Source organism: Lissotriton vulgaris, chromosome 9, assembly GCF_964263255.1.
Source record: "Lissotriton vulgaris chromosome 9, aLisVul1.2, whole genome shotgun sequence".
NCBI lineage: Eukaryota > Metazoa > Chordata > Amphibia > Caudata > Salamandridae > Lissotriton > Lissotriton vulgaris.
Window position 1 is genome coordinate 917,624,699 of NC_141697.1, and position 22,824 is coordinate 917,647,522.

General features: G+C 50.3%; 1 protein-coding gene across 1 annotated transcript in view; it reads right to left on the minus strand.

Annotated features, from left to right (window-relative positions):
- ABHD14B (abhydrolase domain containing 14B) overlaps positions 1–22,824 on the minus strand; it is a 77,255-nt gene that overhangs the window by 24,461 nt on the left and 29,970 nt on the right. The window contains exon 2 of the mRNA XM_086938728.1: positions 17,278–17,512. Coding sequence (XP_086794854.1) covers positions 17,278–17,485 — 208 coding nt within the window. The 5' untranslated portion in view covers positions 17,486–17,512. The remainder of the gene's footprint in view (positions 1–17,277; positions 17,513–22,824) is intronic.

A 22,824-nucleotide genomic window follows, 5' to 3' on the forward strand; every position in this document is an offset into this window, starting at 1 on the left:
GAGTTAACCTCTCACCCACCCTGACCGCCGAACAACAGGAGGACTGCCGCCAGTTGCTGGGGCAGTTTCCAGACCTGTTCTCCCTGGTTCCGAGTGTCACAGATTGGTGCGTCCATGATGTGGACACTGGAGACAGCTTACCTGTGAAGCATAAGGCTTACAGGGTGACTGACAGGGTCCGGGCCTGCATCAAGGAGGAGGTCTCCAAGATGCTTGCCCTCGGGGTGGTTGAGTCTTCCAGCAGTCCTTGGTCCAGCCCCGTGGTCTTGGTTCCGAAGGCTGCTGCGCCGGGAGCCACACCCGAACTCCGGTTCTGTGTGGACTACAGAGGACTCAATTCAGTCACGAAGACTGACGCGCACCCCATCCCCAGAGCTGACGAGCTCATTGATCGGCTAGGGGCTGCCCGGTTCCTCAGCACGTTTGATTTAACGTCTGGGTACTGGCAGATCGCCTTGACCGATGGGGCAAAGGAGAGGTCGGCATTCTCTACACCAGATGGGCATTTCCAGTTCCAGGTTATGCCATTTGGAATGAAGAATGCCCCTGCCACCTTTCAGAGATTGGTCAACCAGGTGTTGGCTGGACTGGACGAGTTCAGTGCCGCCTACCTGGATGACATCGCAGTGTTCAGCGGTACCTGGCCCGAACACCTGCGACACCTCTGGGAAGTGTTGATGGCCCTGCGCAGAGCAGGCCTCACAATCAAGGCAAGCAAGTGCCAGATTGGGCAGGGTTCAGTGGTGTACTTGGGACACCAAGTTGGGAGTGGCAAGGTAGCACCCTTGCAGCCCAAAATCGAGACCATCCTGGCTTGGGAACCCCCCAAGACCCAGACTGCAGTGAGAGCCTTCCTGGGGCTCACTGGGTATTACAGGAGGTTTGTCAAGGGCTATGGCACGATCGTGACCCCCTTGACAGAGCTGACGTCGAAGAAGCAGCCCAGGAATGTGATTTGGACTGACACCTGTCAGAAGGCTTTTGACACCCTGAAGACTGCCATGTGCACGGCGCCCGTGCTCCTGGCCCCTGATTTCTCCAAGGAGTTCATTGTGCAAACAGACGCTTCAGAGCATGGTGTAGGGGCTGTTCTTTCACAGATGACTGAGGAGGGCTTTGACCAACCCGTAGCCTTCATAAGTAGGAGGTTACTTCCACGGGAAAGTAGGTGGAGTGCAATAGAGCGTGAAGCATTTGCTGTGGTCTGGGCGCTGAAGAAGCTAAGACCCTACTTGTTTGGGTCTCACTTCCGAGTTCAGACGGACCACAGGCCCCTCAGATGGTTGATGCAAATGAGGGGTGAGAACCCGAAACTGTTGAGGTGGTCCATTTCTCTACAGAGTATGGACTTTACGGTGGAACACCGCCCTGGCACCGATCACGCCAACGCTGACGGTCTGTCTAGATTTTTCCGCCTTAGTGATGTGGAACTCCCTGGGGAAGGGTAGTTCCCCCCACATTTCAGCTGGAGGGGACACATGTTAGACCTGGCACCTTGGCGTGAGTCTCCCTTCCACTTTTTGCTGATGTGCCTCCGATGTTTTGCTGGTTTTCCGATACTCCGGGCACTGCGCCACGGCTGATCCGTGCCGCAGTGCAAGTGCTTCCTACTGTAAAACTGTACATACGATTGGTATCCATGATTGGTGCATTGGATTTACTGTCAGTCCCTAGTAAAGCGCACTAGAGAGTGCCAGGGCTTGTAGATGCCAATACTGCTGGTGGGCCTGCAGCGCTGGTTGCGCCACCCACCGAAGCAGCCGTAAAGTTGTGTCTGGGAACTGCGACCGCAGAACCCGCGTGCGGTCTCGTACTATCACGCTAGCTGGGCAAGTGCACCCACTTGCCAGCCTCGACCCTTCCCTTGACTACATATTAGTCACCCCTATGGTAGGCCTGCGGGCAGGGTGCGTTGTAGGTGTAAGGTAGGACAAGCCCTGATGTGCGTGGCATGTCCTAGTAGTGACTTACAACCAAGACCGTATTTCACTATTGAAGGCTACCTGCCCCATTAGGCCAGACTGAGCTGCGAGAATTATTACACCCTATAATTCCCGCAGGCTCAAGGAGCATGGTAGCGAGTCATGTTTAGTATGCCTGAACTCAGGATGATAAAATATTTCTTGTAGTCAAGTTTATTTTAGTATCCTGGGTTTGCAAATGCTACTTTTAGAAAGTTAGCATTTGCTTGCTTAACCATTTCAGCCCGCCTCTGCTGGTATGTGTATCCGACTGTCTGAGATGTGTGAGTGACAGGGCTGGAGGGATGACAGGTGGTGAATGCGCAGATTACACCTCAGTGGGAGGTAGGAGTGCCTCTTGACTCGAACTGTAGCTGTGCTCGGCCACCACAATGCTGGCTCCACCCCCCTGGGGAGCGTCGGATGACTCTGCCGGCACCTGGTCCAGGAAGGGCGAAGCCCCCATCAACAAGGTACTCTGGCCGCCCCTGTCCGCACAATGCTGGCTCCACCCCCTGTGGGGCATCTGATGCGCCTGCCCCTCACACTGAAAGCAGAAGCCGGAGTACGCCCGCCGGGGTACTCAAGGACTGAGAGTGGCTATGCAAAGGCCCCCCTGGCCTGCGAGAACAAAAGAATTGGCCTATAAAAGAAGGAGCCCGGCTCCTTGAAAGTTAGATCCTGTTTGGGCCACAGAAGGACTCTGCCCTACGAGAAGGACCGTGAGAGACAAGGAAGGGTGCTGACTCTTGCCTGTGTCTGGTGCCTTGCTGCTGAAGGAGAGGAAGAAGAAAAGACTACGAGAAGACTTTTGCTTTACTTTGTGCCAAACTCTGCTAAAGAGATCTCCAAGGGCTTGCTGTGAACTTGCCCCCTGACCAGCGTCCCAGGACCAGTGGACGCTACCCCCTGAAAGAAAGCGACTGCGGGTGCTGACCATCGCTGCAGTACTGACGGAGGAATCTCCTCCAAGGCGACGACCCCTGCCTGACCACCGTGACCGGGGCCCAAAGCAACAGCGGAAGCAAAGTGAGGACCAGCCGCCGCTGGCCCGAACACCGTGACCGCAACTGCACCGGGAGCCCGAGAGCAAAGCGAAAGAGGACCCGTCCGGTCCGAGCTCTCGAGGTGACTGCATAACGAGCAGCCACTCACCTGCAAAGACGGACAGTTGCCCTGTGAGAATCCGCAAAGTCGGTAAACTGCCCGACAGCCCAGCTGTGAGCGCACAGCTGCACCGGCACTTGGCTGGGTACGTCCTGCACTTGGGGACCGTACTGCCACTTGCCACCACCGCACAGCCGCCGCCGCCAGGGTCGGAGCGGACGACGAGGAGAGGACCCTGCAGCCACAGAGCACCGCTGCCCCGGATGACCAGTGACCTGCTCGGCTGAAGAGCCGCAACGATCAGCGACCCCGGGAAGGCAACGCGACGTGGGACAGATCCCCTGGAAGCCGCCGGCTCCACAAGAACTTTGGTTAACACCGGCCTACGGGCCCAAAGAGAACTGCTATAAGAACTGTGGTAATCTGAATTGAGTAACTTGCAACCGTTACCTTAAAGTACGTTGACTGTATTCACAAGCCTGCTTAAAATCTATATAAAGATATATATTTTTACAGAATACGGTCTGGTCTCGTTGTGTGGTGGGTTGGTTGTAAAGGTGTACTATTGCAAGTGTTTAACCTATATGCCCCAAAGATTAGCCTGCGACTGCTTAAGCCACACTACCTAGAGGGTAAGCAGAGGTTGTCTGGAAGGTAACCCTCAGCCCTGACGAGGAAGAGGAGAGTCCCTGCTTGTCGCTAGTGTTGCACTGCGCCAACTAGAGACTCCCCCTTCCTACAGTTCTTTATAAGCAATTCTTTAAGTACGGTGAAATGGTACAAGGAGGTCTGGACTCAGGGGTCCCCTCGGTTCTAGTCTCTTGATTGGGAAAAGGGTAGCGGGACAGTCTTGTTACCAATCTGGTAGATGAAATAGCTCACAATCCTCGAGCTCAGCGTTCTAGATGATCGGGCCGCGGCGGAGCCAGCAGGTCCCGGGATGGTTGAAGGTAGTGACGGTCCGCGGCGGAGCCAGCAGGTCCCGATGAAGGTGGTGGTTACAAACGGGCCGCGGCCACGCCAGCAGGTCCCGACGACGATGAAGGTTTCAGAAGGTTGCGGCAGCGCCAGCAGGCAGGACGATAGTTCGCAAGGCAGGACTACGGCAGCGCCAGTAGTCCGTCAAGGATGAGTTCTTCACTGCGTCTCTCGACTCCAGGATACAACTGCCTTCCTGCTCTGGAGCTGCCCCAGTTATAGGTCTGGCCCCCTTTGATGTCCGGACCCTCGCACTTGGAGGTCGGGAGGTCCGGGATGAGGGAGTCCAGACACCCAGCAGGGGGGTAGAGCCAGTGCCCGGGGGAGCCGGGGGCGATCGGCACCTGGCGGGGGAGAGCCATCGACACCTCTTTCTCCCATTGACCTGTCAAGTAGTCCGCTCACCTCCTGGGTGGATGGTGGTGCCGGGATGTCGGGGCCTGGCCAGGCCCAGGGTTAGGGTCGATCGGAGGCCACGCGGCCTCGTGGTGCTGTGCCCAAGATGGCGCCCAAGCCGGGCGAGGGGGCCGGTAGTGATTCGGGTCCATGATGTGGAGATGTCCAGGGGCAGGGGTCCCATATGAGACGGGAAACGGGTGGTTGTTGCGTGTCACACCTGAAGAGCCGGGCTCGGGCCCGGTCGTGCGGGGAGGGAGCAAGCCCTTCATGTGGCCTGTCCAACATGCGTCCCCCCCAGCTGAAGGCGGGGAGAGTCACCCATCCTCTTGGGGACTCTCCTCGTCGAGGCAGAAAAAGCGGGACAGGCCATCTGCGTTGGCGTGATCCTGTCCGGGCCGATGTTCCACGGTGAAGTCCATCCCCTGCAGGGAGATGGACCAACGCAATAGTTTTGGGTTTTCCCCCCGCACCTGCATTAGCCATTGCAGGGGCCGATGATCGGTCTGTACCCGGAAGTGGGTACCGAAGAGATAAGGCCGGAGCTTTTTGAGGGCCCACACCACTGCGAAGGCCTTTCTCTCGATGGTGCTCCAGCGTTGCTCCCGGGCCAGGAGACGTCTGCTGATGAAGGCCACTGGTTGGTCAAGCCCTTCGGGGTTCAGCTGGGACAGGACTGCCCCAATGCCATGGTCGGAGGCGTCCGTTTGGACGATAAATTCCCAACTGTAGTCGGGGGCCTGGAGCACAGGGGCGGAGCACATGGCGGCCTTCAGCTTCTCGAAGGCCGCTTGACAGTCTGGGGTCCAGTTGACCTTCTTTGGTTGGTTTTTGGATGTGAGTTCCGTGAGGGGCCCCACAATGCTGCCATAGTCCCTCACGAACCGCCGGTAGTAGCCTGTGAGTCCCAAGAAGGCGCGGACCTCGGTCTGGGTGATGGGGGGCTGCCACGACTGGATGGCAGCGATTTTGAGTTGCAGCGGGGCCACCAGACCGCTTCCCACCTGGTGCCCGAGGTAGGTCACGGACCCCTGGCCAATTTGACATTTGCTGGCCTTGATCGTGAGGCCGGCTCGTTGGAGGTCCTGCAGAACCTCTCGGAGGTGGTTGAGGTGGTCGGACCAGTGGCGGCTGTACACAGCGATATCGTCCAGATAGGCGGCGCTGAATTCTTCGAGTCCCGCCAGGACCTGATTTACTAGCCGCTGGAATGTTGCTGGAGCATTCTTCATGCCGAATGGCATGACCTTGAAGTGGTAGTGGCCATCAGGGGTGGAGAAGGCAGATCGTTCTTGGGCCCGGGGTGTGAGACCGATCTGCCAGTAGCCCGCTGTCAGGTCGAAGATGCTGAGGTAGCGGGCAGCTCCCATGCGGTCGATTAGTTCATCTGCTCGGGGAATGGGATGTGCGTCGGTTCTAGTGACCGCATTCAGGCCCCGGTAGTCGACGCAGAACCGGAGCTCAGGAGTGGTGCCGGGGGCGGCCGCTTTGGGGACCAGTACCACTGGGCTGGCCCAGGGGCTGTCTGAGGGCTCGATGACCCCGAGCGTGAGCATCTTGGACACCTCCTCTTGGATGCAGGCCCGTACCCGATCTGGTACGCGGTAGGCCCGATGTCGGATAGGGGGACTGTCTCCAGTGTCTACATCGTGTGAGCACCAGGGGGTGACCCCTGGGGTGAGGGAGAACAGAGCGGCGAACTGCAGTAGGAGGTCTCGGCAGCCTTGACGCTGTTCCAGGGTGAGGGCCTCCGAGAGTCGGACCCCGTCCACGGAGCCGTCCTTCTCTCAAGTCCGTAGGAGATCAGGGAGTGGCTCGGAATCCTCTTCGGCTCCGCTGTCTGTTGCCATCAGGAGGCTGAGCTCCGAGCGCACAAAGTGGGGCTTTAGTCTATTGGCGTGGAGGACCCGGAGGGGGTTCCGTGAAGATTCCATATCGATGAGATAGGTGACAGGGCTCTTGCGCTCGACCACTTTGAAGGGCCCTGTCCATTTGTCTTGCAGGGCGCATGGTTCGGTGGGAGACATCACCCATACCTGTTGGCCGGGTTCAAATTCGATGGAGGAGGCATTTAGATCGTACCACCTTTTCATGTCTTCCTGACTGGCCTCCAAGTTTGCTTTAGCCATTTCTCTGAACCGTCTGGTCTGGTTGCGTAGGGTCAGGAGGTACTTGAAAACATCTGGAGGGTTCTTCAGAGGAGGCATTTCCCAACCTTCTTTGACTAGGCTGAGCGGCCCTCGCACAGGGTGTCCATATAAGAGTTCGAACGGGCTGAAGCCGAGGGACTTCTGGGGGACTTCTCGATAGGCAAAGAGGAGGCACGGCAGTAGCACATCCCACTGGCGACGTAGGGGCTCTTCCAACCCCCCAATCATCCCTTTGAGCGTGCGGTTGAACCGCTCAACTAGTCCGTTTCCTTGAGGGTGATAGGGGGTCGTGAATCGGTAGGTGACCCCACACTGTTGCCAGAGGGATTTCATGTATTTTGAAATAAAGTTTGTGCCTCTGTCGCTGACGACTTCTCGGGGGAAGCCCACCCGGGAGAAGATCCCCATCAAGGCCCGGCCAACCACCGGGGCTGTCACAGTTCGCAGGGGAACAGCCTCGGGGTAGCGGGTGGCGTGGTCCACCAGTACCAGGATGAACCGATGTCCTTGTGCTGTACGGGGGTCCAGGGGCCCCACAATGTCTATTCCCACCCTCTCGAACGGGGTGGTGACCACTGGGAAAGGTTGCAGAGGTGCTTTAAGCTTGCGGCCGCTCTTCTCGCTGGCCTGGCACGTGGGGCAAGACCGGCAGTGCTGGAGTACGTCGTTCCTCATCTTGGGCCAGAAAAAGTGGGTCACCAGGCGACTGTAGGTTTTGTCCTGACCCAGGTGACCAGCCAGGGGGACATCGTGGGCCAGGTTTAGCAAAAAGTCTCTAAAGCGGAGGGGCACCACTAGCACTCGACTGGCCCCTAACTCCGCGATTCTCTGTTCGCTGTACAACAGGTCATTGTCCCAATAGACCCAATGGGTTCCGGAGGTATCCCCTGCGCTCTGGGCGAGGGCTTGTTGGCGGAGTCCCTCGAGGGAGGGACAGGTCTTCTGCTCTTGACGAAACTGTTCTTGGGTGGGCCCCCCTTCCTGACGCCACTGAGCCAGGTCGGGAAGGTCCTGGAGCTGGGCGAGCCCTTCGGGGGTTTGCTCTGGAGGGTCGGCACGGTCGGTGTCTTCTACTGGAGCGACCGGGGGAGGAGGTGCCGGCCATTCAGGTTCTTCGGGTCGGGGGATGGCCCGGGCGGCCATGGACCGGGTGGTTACGCACGCCCAGTCCGGGAGGCCCAACATCCCCAGGTGCTCTCTTCTCTCTACGGCGGCCCACGGGGAACTCTCCAGATCATTTCCCAGGAGACAGTCTATGGGGGCATCATCTCGGACCGTTACCTTCAACATGCCGGAGACTCCTCCCCACTCGAAGGGGACGCAGGCCATCCGACATAGACTCTCCGAATTGTCGGCTGAACGGACAGGGCAGAGAACGTTCGGCAGGATCTGTTCTGGGGTCACCAGGTGACAGCGGACGGCTGTCACACTGGCCCCGGTGTCACGTAGGGCTTCGGCCCTGCGTCCATTAATGTTCACCCACTGACTGTACTTCCGGGTGTTGGCGGGTAGGAGGGCCCGCGGGACCATGTCTTTTCCCCCTAGGCACGCTAGAACCATGGCGGCTGGTTCCCATTCTTGGTGTTCTTGCTCACGTTCCTCGTGTTCTTCGGAGATTTGTTCTTCCCCCAGGGCGGCGGCAGCCATCTGGCGGGGTCTCGGAGTCTGGCTCTGTGGACAATTCGGGTCATTTGCGTAGTGGCCGACTCGCTGGCATCGGTGACACGTGACATTGGCTCTGTACCCCGGGCGCGCCGGGGTGTTGCCCCGGTTGGCCGGGGGTGGTGTGTTGGCAGCGGGAGCGGCCGGGACGTTGTCTCTTCCTCGTCCCTGGCCCCCTCCTCCTCCTCGGGGACGGTGCTGACCTGGGTGGTTCCGGTTCTGTTCATGTGACCCATTTCGGCCCACTCGGGTGATTTCCCACCGGTCAGCCTCGGCGGCGAGCTGTCGTGGATCAGTCAATTTACTGTCGAGGAGGTGCTGCCTGAGCTCGACGAAGCAGTTGTTAGATAGATGCTCCCATACCATGAGATTGAAGAGTTGCTCGTAGGTCGTTACATTGCTTCCCTTGATCCAACCCTCGAAGGCTCGGCTGAAATAGTTCACGTACTCCACCCAAGTTGTACCCGGGATCCGGGTGCAGTCTCGGAACCTCTGGCGGTACATTTCGGGTGTGAGCCCATAGCGGGTGAGGAGGGTAGCTTTCATGTGGTCATAGGAGGTCATCAGATGGTCTGGGAGCTGTAACAGGGCATCGCGGCCCTCATTGACGAACCTCCCCCATAGACCGGCCCCCCAGTTGCTTCGATCGATCCGGTGGGAGGTCATAGCGATCTCGTAGGCCTTGAACCACTGCTGTATGTCGTCATCTCGGAAATATTCTCGAACGACATCCTTGGGGATGTGTACTTTCTTTTCTGTTGCTCCCGGGGTGCGCGGTTGCTCGGGCACCCCTAATTCTTTGTTCTGCTTACGTAATTCTATCTCTGCTAGTTTGCGCTCGTGTTCATACGCCAGTCTCTTCTCTTCGAGCTCTCTTTGTCTCTGTTTTTCTTCCCTTTCTTCTCGGAGCCGTAGATGTTCTAGGTTCAGTTTTTGTTCGGCTAATTTGAGTTCGCCATCCATTTTGAGCCGGGCCATTTCTAGTTCATGTAGTCTGTTTCTCTCTCGTTCTTGGATTTCGTTTTGCGAAAGACCCGTTCTTCGCTCCTCGGGAGCCGTGGTGTTTTTCTCTGCTGCTGCGACATTTTGGTCCGGGGGTCTGACGGCCCCGGTTTCCGCCCATGACTCAATGGCGTGCTTGAAATCGTCCTTAGTACTCAGACCGGTGGTAGCGATACCTAGTTCAATGCAGAATTGTTTCAACTCACGATGGCTGTACTCTTCCAATTTCTCCATCTGGAATTTCTCGGTGGATCCGCTCTCTTTGATTGTCATTGTGGTTTCGTCGTGGGGTGAGCTACTCTCTGTACGATTACGCGTTGATTCGGATCGCGCCGCTGGCCACCAATGTTAGACGGACCGGGAGGGTCGGCCGAGAATAAGGGGAGAGGTCTCCGGGGAGAGCCGTCTCCAGCGATCGTACAGACGAGTAACTTCTCCCCCACAGATGTACACCACACAAGGATAAGGTTTAACGTTCTTTATAAGCAATTCTTTAAGTACGATGAAATGGTACAAGGAGGTCTGGACTCAGGGGTCCCCTCGGTTCTAGTCTCTTGATTGGGAAAAGGGTAGCGGGACAGTCTTGTTACCAATCTGGTAGATGAAATAGCTCACAATCCTCAAGCTCGGCGTTCTAGATGATCGGGCCGCGGCGGAGCCAGCAGGTCCCGGGATGGTTGAAGGTAGCGACGGTCCGCGGCGGAGCCAGCAGGTCCCGATGAAGGTGGTGGTTACAAACGGTCCGCGGCCACGCCAGCAGGTCCGACGACGATGAAGGTTTCAGAAGGTTGCGGCAGCGCCAGCAGGCAGGACGATAGTTCGCAAGGCAGGACTACGGCAGCGCCAGTAGTCCGTCAAGGATGAGTTCTTCACTGCGTCTCTCGACTCCAGGATACAACTGCCTTCCTGCTCTGGAGCTGCCCCAGTTATAGGTCTGGCCCCCTTTGATGTCCGGACCCTCGCACTTGGAGGTCGGGAGGTCCGGGATGAGGGAGTCCAGACACCCAGCAGGGGGGTAGAGCCAGTGCCCGGGGGAGCCGGGGGCGATCGGCACCTGGCGGGGGAGAGCCATCGACACCTCTTTCTCCCATTGACCTGTCAAGTAGTCCGCTCACCTCCTGGGTGGATGGTGGTGCCGGGATGTCGGGGCCTGGCCAGGCCCAGGGTTAGGGTCGATCGGAGGCCACGCGGCCTCGTGGTGCTGTGCCCAAGATGGCGCCCAAGCCGGGCGAGGGGGCCGGTAGTGATTCGGGTCCATGATGTGGAGATGTCCAGGGGCAGGGGTCCCATATGAGACGGGAAACGGGTGGTTGTTGCGTGTCACACCTGAAGAGCCGGGCTCGGGCCCGGTCGTGCGGGGAGGGAGCAAGCCCTTCACGTGGCCTGTCCAACACAACCTTCACGAAGGAATGAAAGAGGTAGCCAAGTGGATGTCGACCAGCCGCCTGAAGCTGAACTCGGACAAGACGGAAGTCCTCATCCTGGGATCCTCGCCCTCCGCCTGGGACGACTCCTGGTGGCCCCCCGCCCTGGGAACCGCACCCAAACCGACAGACCACGCACGCAACCTGGGCTTCATCCTGGACTCCTCCCTCTCCATGACCAAGCAAGTCAACGCCGTCTCCTCGTCGTGCTTCAACATCCTGCGCATGCTACGGAAGATCTTCCGGTGGATCCCCACCGAGACCAGGAAGACTGTCACCCAGGCCCTCGTCACCAGCCGACTAGACTACGGCAATGCCCTCTACGCCGGAACCACCGCCAAGCTCCAGAAGAGACTCCAACGGATCCAGAACGCCTCAGCCAGACTCATCCTCGACGTCCCACGACACAGCCACATCTCCGGACACCTAAGAGACCTGCACTGGCTCCCGGTCAACAAGAGAATCACCTTCCGTCTCCTCACCCACGCACACAAAGCCCTTCACGATCAAGGCCCGAGCTACCTCAACAACCGCATCAACTTCTACGCTCCCAAACGCCGCCGTCCCCCGCATCCGAAGAGCGACGACAGGAGGAAGGTCCTTCTCCTACCTGGCCGCCAAGACCTGGAACTCCCTCCCTCCCGACCTGCGCTTGACCCCAAGACCACCTCGCCTTCAGGAAGAAGCTCAAGACCTGGCTGTTCGGGTAGTAGCAGCACCCCCCCCCCTAGCGCCTTGAGACCCTCCGGGTAAGTAGAGCGCTCTATAAATGTCTATGATTGATTGATTGATTGTGCAATATTGTGCTGTATATGTTTTCCTTGCTTCAGTCTCACCTGTCTTTCTACTGATGCTTTTTATTCTCATGTACTGATGTTGGCTGGGTGGTTTGGGGTTAACTAGGTAGAACACAACACACATTGTATCAGAAGTCATTTGGCCCTTTATTTTTCTTAGCATCACCCTTTGCTCTTCATCAGAAGCCTTTTAATAGTTCCTTTTAGCATGTTTCGTACGAAGTTAGCAAAGGGACCCATAATTACGTGGCAATGTATTATCCCTCTGGTCTTTCCTTTTCGATGGAAGAGTTCCCTCGGAAAGTAAAGGAGAAGATACAATTATCCTTTTATTCTTTTGCCTAAATCATATCCCTGTCATTCCCTTCTTTCCCACTTATTATAAGCAGGTTACCTTTTTGAACCCGCTTTTCTTCCATAGTTTAAGTTCTGGAGCGGCCTCATCATGGAACTCTCCTAGATGGAGCTTACTTCGGCTCCCATTCTTCTCTGTAGTAGTTTTCCTCTCAATTAGGAGGGGGAAAAGGGGTAAACAAAGAAAATCCAACCAAACAAATGTGGTGCAACTAACAAAGAGAAAAACAACAAATTCCTCAATTGTAAACGTCTCTACAGGCTTTTTTTATCTTGTATTTTTTCTACTGTGGCGCACAGCTTTTGTCCATTACACTGTGCAATACCACTTCCCTCACTCGCTCTATAATTTTAAAGTTTTTTTTTTAATTTCCTGCCTTGTAGGTGTAGGTGCTGGCGCCACCGCAGAATGTCAAGTAAGTCCCTGTCTTTTTCTCCATCCTGTTCTGTCATCCCGCATCCATCACACCGGAATTCTATGTTTACCCTGATGGGCTTCTGATAATACATATTTGTTGAATTGGCAGTAGTTCCCTTTGTCTCCTTGTTCAGATATACTGTTCTGACCTTGTTCTGAATTCCTGTGTTATTCAGTGTACCATCAGGGCATTAGTTGTTCTTCATGTGCCTGCTGGGTACATTCTTGAATTCCTTGTTCAGATCAGTTTACAGTGTGACCTCTGGCTTGGTCCCTGTTCTGGTCAAAAAAAGGTAAAGAATTCTGTTGTTGCGCCCTGGTCCTTGGGAGTCTGACCTGTTGCAGTGCTGTTGTCAGTTTCAGTCCACATTACACCAAGTACAACTGGCCCTAACTATGACTTGGCTTGTATGACTGTTGTTAAAACCAATCTGCTGGTGTTAATCCCAAAGGGTTTTCCTAAGCTTCTAAGAGATATCTTATCATATACCAGCACATCAAACCCTGTTCTTGTCTGTCTCCTTTCTTGTCTCTGCTTACAGCCGTCTCCTGCCTGCAGTAGCTCTGTGATCACAGTTACACTTCGTGTAGCCTGGTATTTACCTTTCCCTGCCATCTTGCAAAGTATTTATAACCTTTGGAATCTCCTATCCCTGCCTTAATTCCCTATTAGGAACTCTTAGTTTTTCCCTATCCACTATGGCACTTCAGCAGGCTCACTGTTGCACCCTTCTTCAGATGGTTAATGTGCCAGCAGTTCGGTATATCAACAGCTTGGTCTCTAATTTTTGCAGGGATAGCAAAGGAATTTTAACACTACTGTCTTTCTCACAATTTACGGTGACAGCTGTGACTCTTTCACCCTATCAAGAAAAATTAAAGCAAGCACATGGAGTGTGATTTACCCTTCCTTGATAATGAACTTGGTGTTGTCCATGGATGCATGTCATTACTACGCGGTTTCTACACCGCGCTACCATTACAACGCAGGTATCACAACGCAAGTCGTTACAACGACTTGCTCTGTAGGTGCTGGACTTAGGAATAGTACGATTTACTATTCCTACTCCAGCCTACGCAATAGTAGGGAAGGTGTTGGAATAGTAAATCTACTATTCCTTAGTCTCTAGCGCCATCCAGCGCAAGTATTAACAACTTGCGTTGTGATTCCTGCGTTGTAATGGTAGCGCGGTGTAGAAACCGCGTAGTAATGGATGTTCCCCTTGTCCATTGTTTGCGCACTGATGAGTGAGTGACTAGAGAGCTAAAGTCTTCTCCGGTCGTTGCTAATTTCTGTCGGGAAAAGGTTTGTCAGAGTATCTCCACCTAATTCAGGAGGCAGGGTTAGATGGAGGCAACGCAGGCAGTGATGCTTCGCCTTTCAGTGACAATTCTGTCAGAGGTGCTAAGACAATTAAATCTTTCTTGTTCGAGGTGCTGCTAGGTTGGAAGACAGTATGTGGACTGCAGACTTCTCATCTGATCATACTTTTAAACGTTTACACTTGAAATTGATGAGTGAAGTATTGTTCTATTTATTTATTTATAAAGTTTTATATAGCCGAACATGGCCCTGTCGGGTATGAGAGCACTTTACAATTAGGATAGGTGAGGTATAGCAGTGGGAAAGGACAAGCATTACTTAAATATGCTTAACACAAACAAATTCAGTGTATCACAATTAGGGCAGGACGGATACAGTACAGGGAGATGAACATTCGATTCATATATGAGCATAGCAGCAGAACGCTGGGATTCACAAGTGCACACCAATCTAGTAATCAATCAGGAGGCGGTAAGTAGGCAGAGGGGCCACGGCGTTTGAGGCAAAAACGTAGGCATTAGGATTTCCCTATAGTAGTGGATACGCTTTTAACTTGCATAATCTTTGCCTAGGGTCCAGTGATAGAAAATAGAATATTCTAGCTAATGTGAATGGCGAAGGGAAAGCGATGTTAAATGTATGTGTAAAATTCTTAATAAAAAAACTTTGAAATAAAAAGAATTCTAAATTCAATTAAGGTCGCTGTAGTGAGTGTTAATTCCCCCCTTCCCCCTTGTTTATTTATTTATTTATAAAGTTTTATATAGCGCGAACTTTAGGTGGTTACTGTGTTATGATTGATCACAGATATTGCCTTACAATACACATTGTATATTCTTTTGTGCACACATTTTCTTTTATGCAAAAAATAGCGTTTCTTGTTTGCCCTACCCTGGTTGAATGGTCTGGTTTGCGGATGTTTACTGTTGTATGATAAGTCCTATTCCGCCGCAGCGCTAAGGGGGCGGGGGGGCCGCGCGGCGCTCACACACTGGTGACGGAATTGCTCCGTCACCAGCCTCGGGTGAGCTGTGCTCATGACGGAGCGGTTCCGTCATGGCCCTGCCAGCTCAATAGAACGCGCCGCGCAGGCGCGAAATTAGTGCCGCGCAGGCGCGTCGGGCGGGCCATGACAGAACCGCTCCGTCATCAGCACAGCGCCACCGTGGCTGATGACGGAGCGGTTCCGTCATCAGCATCGATGTGGTTAAGCTGCTGTCATTTCAGAGTTGAAGCAGGAATCGTGCAGTGTGCCTCAACGTCGCTTTCCATGCTATCTATGTCATCAGGAGCCAAGCACTGTTATGAAGGACTACCAGTGTTGGTTACTACATCTCATGGGACTTGCCGTTATTTTTCCACTCTTGTCGGGATTTGTAGTTTTTATAACTGTTATTAGACCATATTGTTGGAAGCTGTCAGAGGCAAGAAAGAACTGTCAAATCCTCGAGTTTTAGGGGCTTTCTACCCAAGCAGAGTGGATGCAGTCATGAAACCTCTTATAACACCCTTAAGCTAAACATACATTTGCGACTGATGGACATATTCTGTAATACTGGTCAGGCGACATGCCCCTGTTGCCCCTTGCACAAACAAAATTCGAAAACTAGTTCAGCTAAAAAAAAATTAAAAAAATTAAAAACAGTATCTACAGTGCCCTCTAGTGGACAACAAAATCAAAATACGAACACTGCAGTTTTCCATGCATTTTCCTCCCTCAGAGGTCCATCCCGTTCGCAGAAACGTACTTCCACGTCGCTCATTCCGATTTTTAGGAATATTAAAAAGTTCGGGGTTGATCAGTGTGTGCCCAAGACCATTCCATTCCCTAGCTGAAATGTCTCCTTGAAGTTTAACGAGTCAGACACCATCGCGACGAAACACACACATCCAGGAAGAGTTAACGAATGACACTTCCATTGAAACCGTGCTCTCCATGCCACTGGAGTCGAGCTATCTTGGCTGATGAGGGATGAAACCCTGAAACCGGTCCTAGGATGCTTGTTTCCAGTCCAGGGAGGACCTGGCCAGGCAGTTCGGGCTGGACTGTTCCCATTGGGCGCAGGATCAAAACTGATTTGCATATGTCTGGGTCCAAACTGGAATGGCATGGTGAGCAAAAAAACGATGGATTTAGGCTCATATCTCTCTACTGGGGTGAATGTATGACATTGTTCTGCATTCTGTCCATCAATTGATCTTTTTGCAACATATGGGAATAGCATTAACGATAACAATGTGAGCAGCTGCTGTTTGCGGTGCTTATGTTTTCTGCACAATGTTTTTAGAGTGAAAAGCTGGTCACAAGGACTCATTTTGAACTACAAAATGCTGCAAAAATACCAGTTTTGCATTTTCAATAATGTTGTCTTCTTTTGCTGAAATATCACGGAATTACACAAATGCAAATTTCACACGCCCCTACTGGAAACCCATTATGCACAGTGGTTTTCAGCTCAAACTCAGCTGAGGGGATTGGGGGGGTGAATCGGGGAATGGCGTAGAGCATAGAAGAACACAGAGGTTCAGTCTCCTTAAAGAGAATACATCAAGTGATGAAAGCCAAATGGGGCCACCATAAGGGAGGAGGAATCACCTGGGACTGTGTTCATTACTGTGTTTGAGCCTGTTCTGATCTCCAGACTAATCTGTGGGAACCAAGGGCCTGATCTGGAGTTTGGACGTGTTACTCCATCACAAACATGACAGATACCCCCGCTGCCCTATTACACATATATTAAATACTACCGCACTTTTATTAATGTGTAAGTGATATCTGTCAAATTAACGACAGAGTACTCTCTTGCCAAAGTCTAAATCAGGCTCCTTGACTCTACTAGTCTAGTCTCACAGTTTGTTTATCCCCATATGTATTGGCATTTATATTCAGAACCACACAGTATTGCATAGCTACTCCAGTTAGCTGAGCCCTTGCAGGAATGAGAGGTTTTTCTAAATGCACATCTCATGTTGCTGGTTAGTGACAGATTTCAAATTAGGCTGTTTTGAATAGGTCGAGTTTCTCTTCCGCTATGTGATATTAGAGGATAAACAGGCGAACCTCCATGTCAATTAGATATTTGCGTGGAGTCATTAGAGATAATTCCATTCAAAGGAAAAGAGTTGGACCATATGTTGTTGTTGGACCATATACATTGTATAGTTTCTAATATATTTCAAGTTTTGAGTTTTGAAGGCACTGTACACTAAAATATGATAGTATTCGCCTTGTATAAAACTGACGAAATTATTAGATATTGTTTTTGCCATTAATATTTAAACATTTAAGTTTATTGCCAAGAAGTCAAAGGTCTTAGTTCTTAGTTTACTTTTTCTCCTCCTCCTGTCCTACAGATTGAGTGCACATATTGGTCTCCTGACAAGGGAATCTCCACGAAATGAACCTGGGCACAGTGGCTAATCCAGAGGGAACTAAATTTATGTTTTGAAGGAACAATTTGAAGATGCCTTTAAGTGATACATCTTTGAGTATTCATGTAAGAAGAGGATTGTATTGAATTAACTGAGATGATATATATCCGCTAAGCTAGCACTAACGTTGTGCGGTAGTATTTAACTAACCAAGGTGATTGGGCTATTCCTTTTCAGGTCTACAAGAATCACAACTCCGTTCACCTGGCTCCATGTCTCCCCTTTAGCCATATCCCTGTACCCCATGAAATCTGCTAAGATGTCAAACGTACCTGGTAAATCGATGGCCGCAGCTCGGTATCCTGCTTCTGCCAGGATGGAGAGCGTCTTGAGGGTGAGCCAAGTTTCAGACGAGAAGCGGATGCCATGAAGCAGCAGGACACTCAGCGCTGGGTCACCATGGGCAGGCTCGGCTTGCCGGTAGAACAGCGTTTGCCCATCTACCTCAATAGTCCCATCTGACATCCGAACTCCACTCATGATGGGCACTTCTATCTGGCTCCAAATCTAAATGGCGCAAGGTTAACAGAGTGGTTATTAAAACGTGCTGGACAGATTCATTTACACTTCATAGGAACTTAACCCCAGGGCATTCACTAAAATGGAGAGGGATCTGTATTTTCATTGCACTGAGACGGATTTTGCAACCAACACCTTGAGTATCAGGAGAAACATTCAAACTAATTGTGAAGGCTACACATGCAGTACATGGGAACATCCCCAGTGGAACAAATACAAAACAAATGAGCAAGATATCTATATGCATGCTGAAATTAATTGCTCAGTATAACACAGAGTAGAGAGAAAGCTACAAACCTAAACTGGAAGGTGGTCAGATTTCAATGCTATGGATTTTTGATTCTCCGTCACCATCATGCGAGTCACTGCTCGGCATTTTGACATATCCAAATCCCTGGAATGGTGCAGACTACATATAGCACATGGGAATGGGTGCATTGCATATCCCCCCACTTTAATAATCATTCACCATTTAGCTTTGCCAGCCACTGGCCAAACTGAGTGAAGTTTTTCTATTAAAATAGGACACTTCCTGCCTACAGAGTGGATAGGTAGCTGGGTGAAGAGAGTAGGTCAATGGTATGTTTCTCATGAGGATGCTGAAAACTAGCTTTGCGCTTACGTCTCTTGACCAAGGTATGTGGCAGAGCTCTAAAAAGCAAATTGAGTGTGGGATAAATGAGAAGTATCCCCACGCAAAGGGAGAGTAGTTTAATGGTCGGCAACCACTGGGCTTATCTGACAATGCGCCTGGTGTGAGTGACTGGCCGGCCATTGTGTGGGTGGGAGAGTGTGAAGCGACTCTGAACCTAAATGTACTTTGAGATTGAGAGAGACTTATCTGGACAGTAATGTGAGTGAACACTTCTAGTTGGGTCAGTGCTGAGCACACTGTAAGTGGTCCTCCTTGGGAAGGCCCCGTCTTTGAGTGATCACCGGAAGATGAGAGAGTTCATAAGAAGGATGCCAAAAGATGGACTGGTGGGTACTGCGCCCACCTTGAGCCACTGGAGGAAGATCCCTTGGCATGGGCTGATCCTTTACCTGCTCACTCCTGACAAGTGAATGGCCCTTGACCTAAAAGACAACACAGCCCATGGATCCAAGAAAGAGGGCATGAGTGAGATAGACATGCAGACCGCCATTAATACTATTTGCACTGAGCCCGCTGTGATGCAGATACTGGTGCGATCTTGGATCTGAGGCTCCAGGGCCATGCTGTGTGTGTTATCTCGGAACCACTATGGCGATGCCACTAGTGTGAGGCGGCTAAACATCTCTAGTTCTGATTGGAAACTGACCACCTGTGGTGCCAACACTGAGGTCATTCTCCACCACATGAATACACCTTGACATGCATGGAGTATGCTACTTCTTACTGTGAAGAGTGGTGGGATGGAAAGAGAAAATATACTGTGGAAACTGTGGTCAACAGGAGCATATTATTAAAGTTCAGCCAATTCCTGCTTCTTAGAATGGCCTCCCATGAATAGGGGCAACATTAAGGTAATTTCACTTTCATTTAGACACTTCTAAGTAATGCACAGATTTCACAATCTGGGTTCAGTTACTCTGGTTGGTGACCATTTAGCAGCCCAAATTAAACAAGCTTTGGAAAAGCCAATAGCTGTGGCGTTGGCTATCAATTTTCAGATTTGTCAGTGCTTGTGAAGGTTTTGGTACAACTGTACAAGGGGGCTACTTTTTCTGTGTGTGTTTGCTTTGTATGGAGCGGAATGCTGTCAATCAGAGAGATGTAATCGAATGGCTGAAGCGAACGACCATGTACCCCATGCTGTGTGCTTTGGTGGGCAGAACAAAATGTGACTGAGGCACTGACAGACAAATGGATGAAGAGAGATGGATGAACATCTCAATCTCTGTAATTATATTTTAAATACTTTAATTAAAATCAAAAGGTCTTAGCTAACACCAGACTTAGAAAGGATAGACTACAATTTGTGTCAAACTTGTAGTGAGATTTTCTTAAATTAGGTCATAATGAAACCAAGTGAGCAACCAACTGGCTATATCCGAATCAGTATTTGGAAAAAAAGTGAGAAAATTAAGGATTTGATAATGAAAGATGGGTATGCAGAGTTCATACCCTCACTTATTTTACAGTATGCGCGATGTTAGATGGTGGCAGTGGTAGGGAGTAATGAGTATGTCGCAGTGAGACAGAAATTATTAGGGCGATTGCAAAAAATTTTTTAAATCACATGATGACTGTGTGAAAGAAATCAGTAGGTGGCGTCAGTGATGGAACAACCAGCGGATGAGTATTTAACAACCGAGCAGTAGTAAAAGAGAACAAGCATTGGAAATGCAATAGGTCTCGCATTAGAAAAGTTGGAGCTATTGATTTTGTAAATGACAAATTTTTTTTATGTGTTGGTCTTGAAAATAGCAAAATTAATAGCTTTGTCATTTACAATGCCAATACTTTAAACTTTTTCAAATGTGACACCTATAGCATTTGTCCGGGTAAGGCAAATTAGTCAAAACGGAGGCAGCTGAAATACATTATTCAAGCTGTAATGAAAGACAAGCTCTTGGCATTGCTGTGCTCAGGATGGTAAAAATAAATGACATCACCAAAACGTTCCCCTTCTCAGCTTTAAACGAGCAAATCCAATGAGAAATCACTTAAAAATGTTCCAGAACTGCCTAAATGAACCCTGCCCAATAATTAATCATACAGAAAAGACATTAAAAATAGAGGGTTTTACATAAATTTCTATTCAGGTATAATGTCCCTAAGACATGAACAAATGATCAATATTATCCTCCGGAAAAGGTGGCAACCCTACGTGGAGATGATTAAACTAGGTTTGTTGCAAGAGTAACAAAGTCAATGAACCGGACAAAAAAAACACAGTCTAAACAAGATACGATTCCAATCCAACGCAGTTTACAGCAATATTAGCATGCAGCATCTACATTTACAATGCCAATAGTTTTAACTTCCGCAAATATGACACCTATAGCATTTATAATGCAATATTTGTTGTATTTACATGACTTAGATGTATTAATATTACAAATAACAATGGCTTTTATTTTTTTAAATAATTAATACTTAAATAAAAGTTATTGTAATTTATAATGGCAATAGCTTAAACTTTTGTAAATAACTTTTGGGAAGATTATGTTTAGTGTATTTTATTGTGATGAAAATTCAAGAACAGCCGTGAAATATTAACACCTTTTTATGACATTTGTAATAAAGCTTGAAACATTGAGAGAACATATTAGAACCAGTTGTTGTTGACATGGGGTTTTGAGCCCATCTGTAGGTTGCCATCACCACCACTGAATCTCCCATGAGTTTCCCAATGACACAACTGTTAGCATCATCCAGAGCCTCATATTTTCTGTCCAAAGAGACACGCAGTCCAGCAAGGCTTGACGTCACTGGAGTCCGTACTGGAATTTACCTTGCTCGTGTTGTCAGACCGGTGCAATCGAATTCCAGGAACAGAAGAACATGCTGCTTATCACTGCCCTTGTTAAGTGGTTAAGTACAGCAAGACAGCTGGCCTGAATTTTAACCCATACGCCAAAGTCTAAAAAAAAATCCAGAGATCAGCGCTCAAAAGATTTCAAAATACCTTTACAAAAGGTTGAATTGTTTTTTTTTTGTTTTTGTTTTTGTTTTTTAACTGCGCAGTACATCCGAGTCCAGCTCAAGCTAACATTCACTACTGCGTATCACTCCAAAACGCCCCACCCCTGCGTGTCTGAAACGTCTCAATACAAAGAAATAATTAATCAAAACAACGACAGTGATGTGCACCCACTCGCTGGTTGGGAAGAACGGGGGGTGCAGAGGGAGATTAGAGGGCTTGAACTGAAGGGCGAGGGAGCACACACTGATGCAGATGCCGGCAGACGGTTCATGTGCTCAAACTGAGAAACCTTTCAGAGTAGCCGGGGACTCCCCTTTGAGCCTCACGAGGAGGTAGTCACAAAAATAAAGCAGTTCAACCTCGCGTTTGTGGTGCAGCTCAAGCTAACATTCACTATTACGTATCACTCCAAAACGCCCCACCCCCGCGTGTCTGAAACGTCTCAATACAAAGAAATAATGAATCAAAACAACGACAGTGATGTGCACCCACTCGCTGGTTGGGAAGAACAGGGGGTGCAGAGGGAGATTAGAGGGCTTGAACTGAAGGGTGAGGGAGCACACACTGACGCAGATGCCGGCAGACGGCTCATGTGCTCAAACTGAGAAACCTTGCAGAGTAGCCGCGTTTGTGTATGGTATAGGATTACACATAGATACTCTGCACATCTCTTTCTGCACATCTCTTTCAAAAGTAAATCAAATACAATTATTTAATAACAAGTGAAAAGCATCTTATATTATAAAACCCAAATCGTGTGAAACGCTAAGGAGACACGGCCATGGGGGGAGGTGAAACTGAAAGTATGGCCGGCCGGCCGTGAATAATTAGAGAAGCTGTGGCAGGGAGGCGGCTGCCTTTGATGTGGTAATGTGAGGCAGGCAGGCAGGCAGGCGGCTGGTGGCATTGTGCACGTGCTTTTTAGGGCTTGCGCTTGCGCAATGACCTAAAAAGCACATGCACTGCGTGGAATCACCAGTGGAATCGTGCTTGGGTAAACGCAGTTTAAGCCCCTATAGAGCTTCGCCAGCTATGCGCATGCGCACAGCAGCCGAGCCCTAAAAATAGACCACAGCAGTGAAAGGGAGATGTGAGGGTATGATCTTGCTGCAGCACATTTTATCTGCTATCGAAAACACTTATATTAATAATGTGCACAAGTTTATGTGTAAAATAATACCAGCTAAAGCGCAACATTTGTAGTAGGTACCCATACTTAAGTATTACAGGCCCTCATGTAGATAAAGTGCCGAACTGAGTTAGCCTAACTGCTGATGCCATGTTAACTGGAAAATAATGCACTAACACAGAAAGGCCTGTTTTTTACATTGAACATTTCTTTGTGCAAGATTTTTTTCTTCTCTTTGCTGCAGATGTTGCAACTTCAGAATCCTACTGTTAGTTGGTGAATAGAAATTGTTTACTATGAGACAACTGAGAGTGAGTGTCTCATTGGGAGAAGACAATAACAACAGGAATAATGATTCATTGGAAGAAGTTTTGGACCACAAGGAAACAACTTTGTAACCTTCCTAGGACTAACATCGGAATGTCTATTATGCTCTGGTGAGAGAATGGGGAGTTATCTTGTTCCCAGGAGTCTGCTTATCTGCTATTCATGGATAAAAAATAGAATTTGTGTATTTATAACAGTTCAGAGAGCGCAGA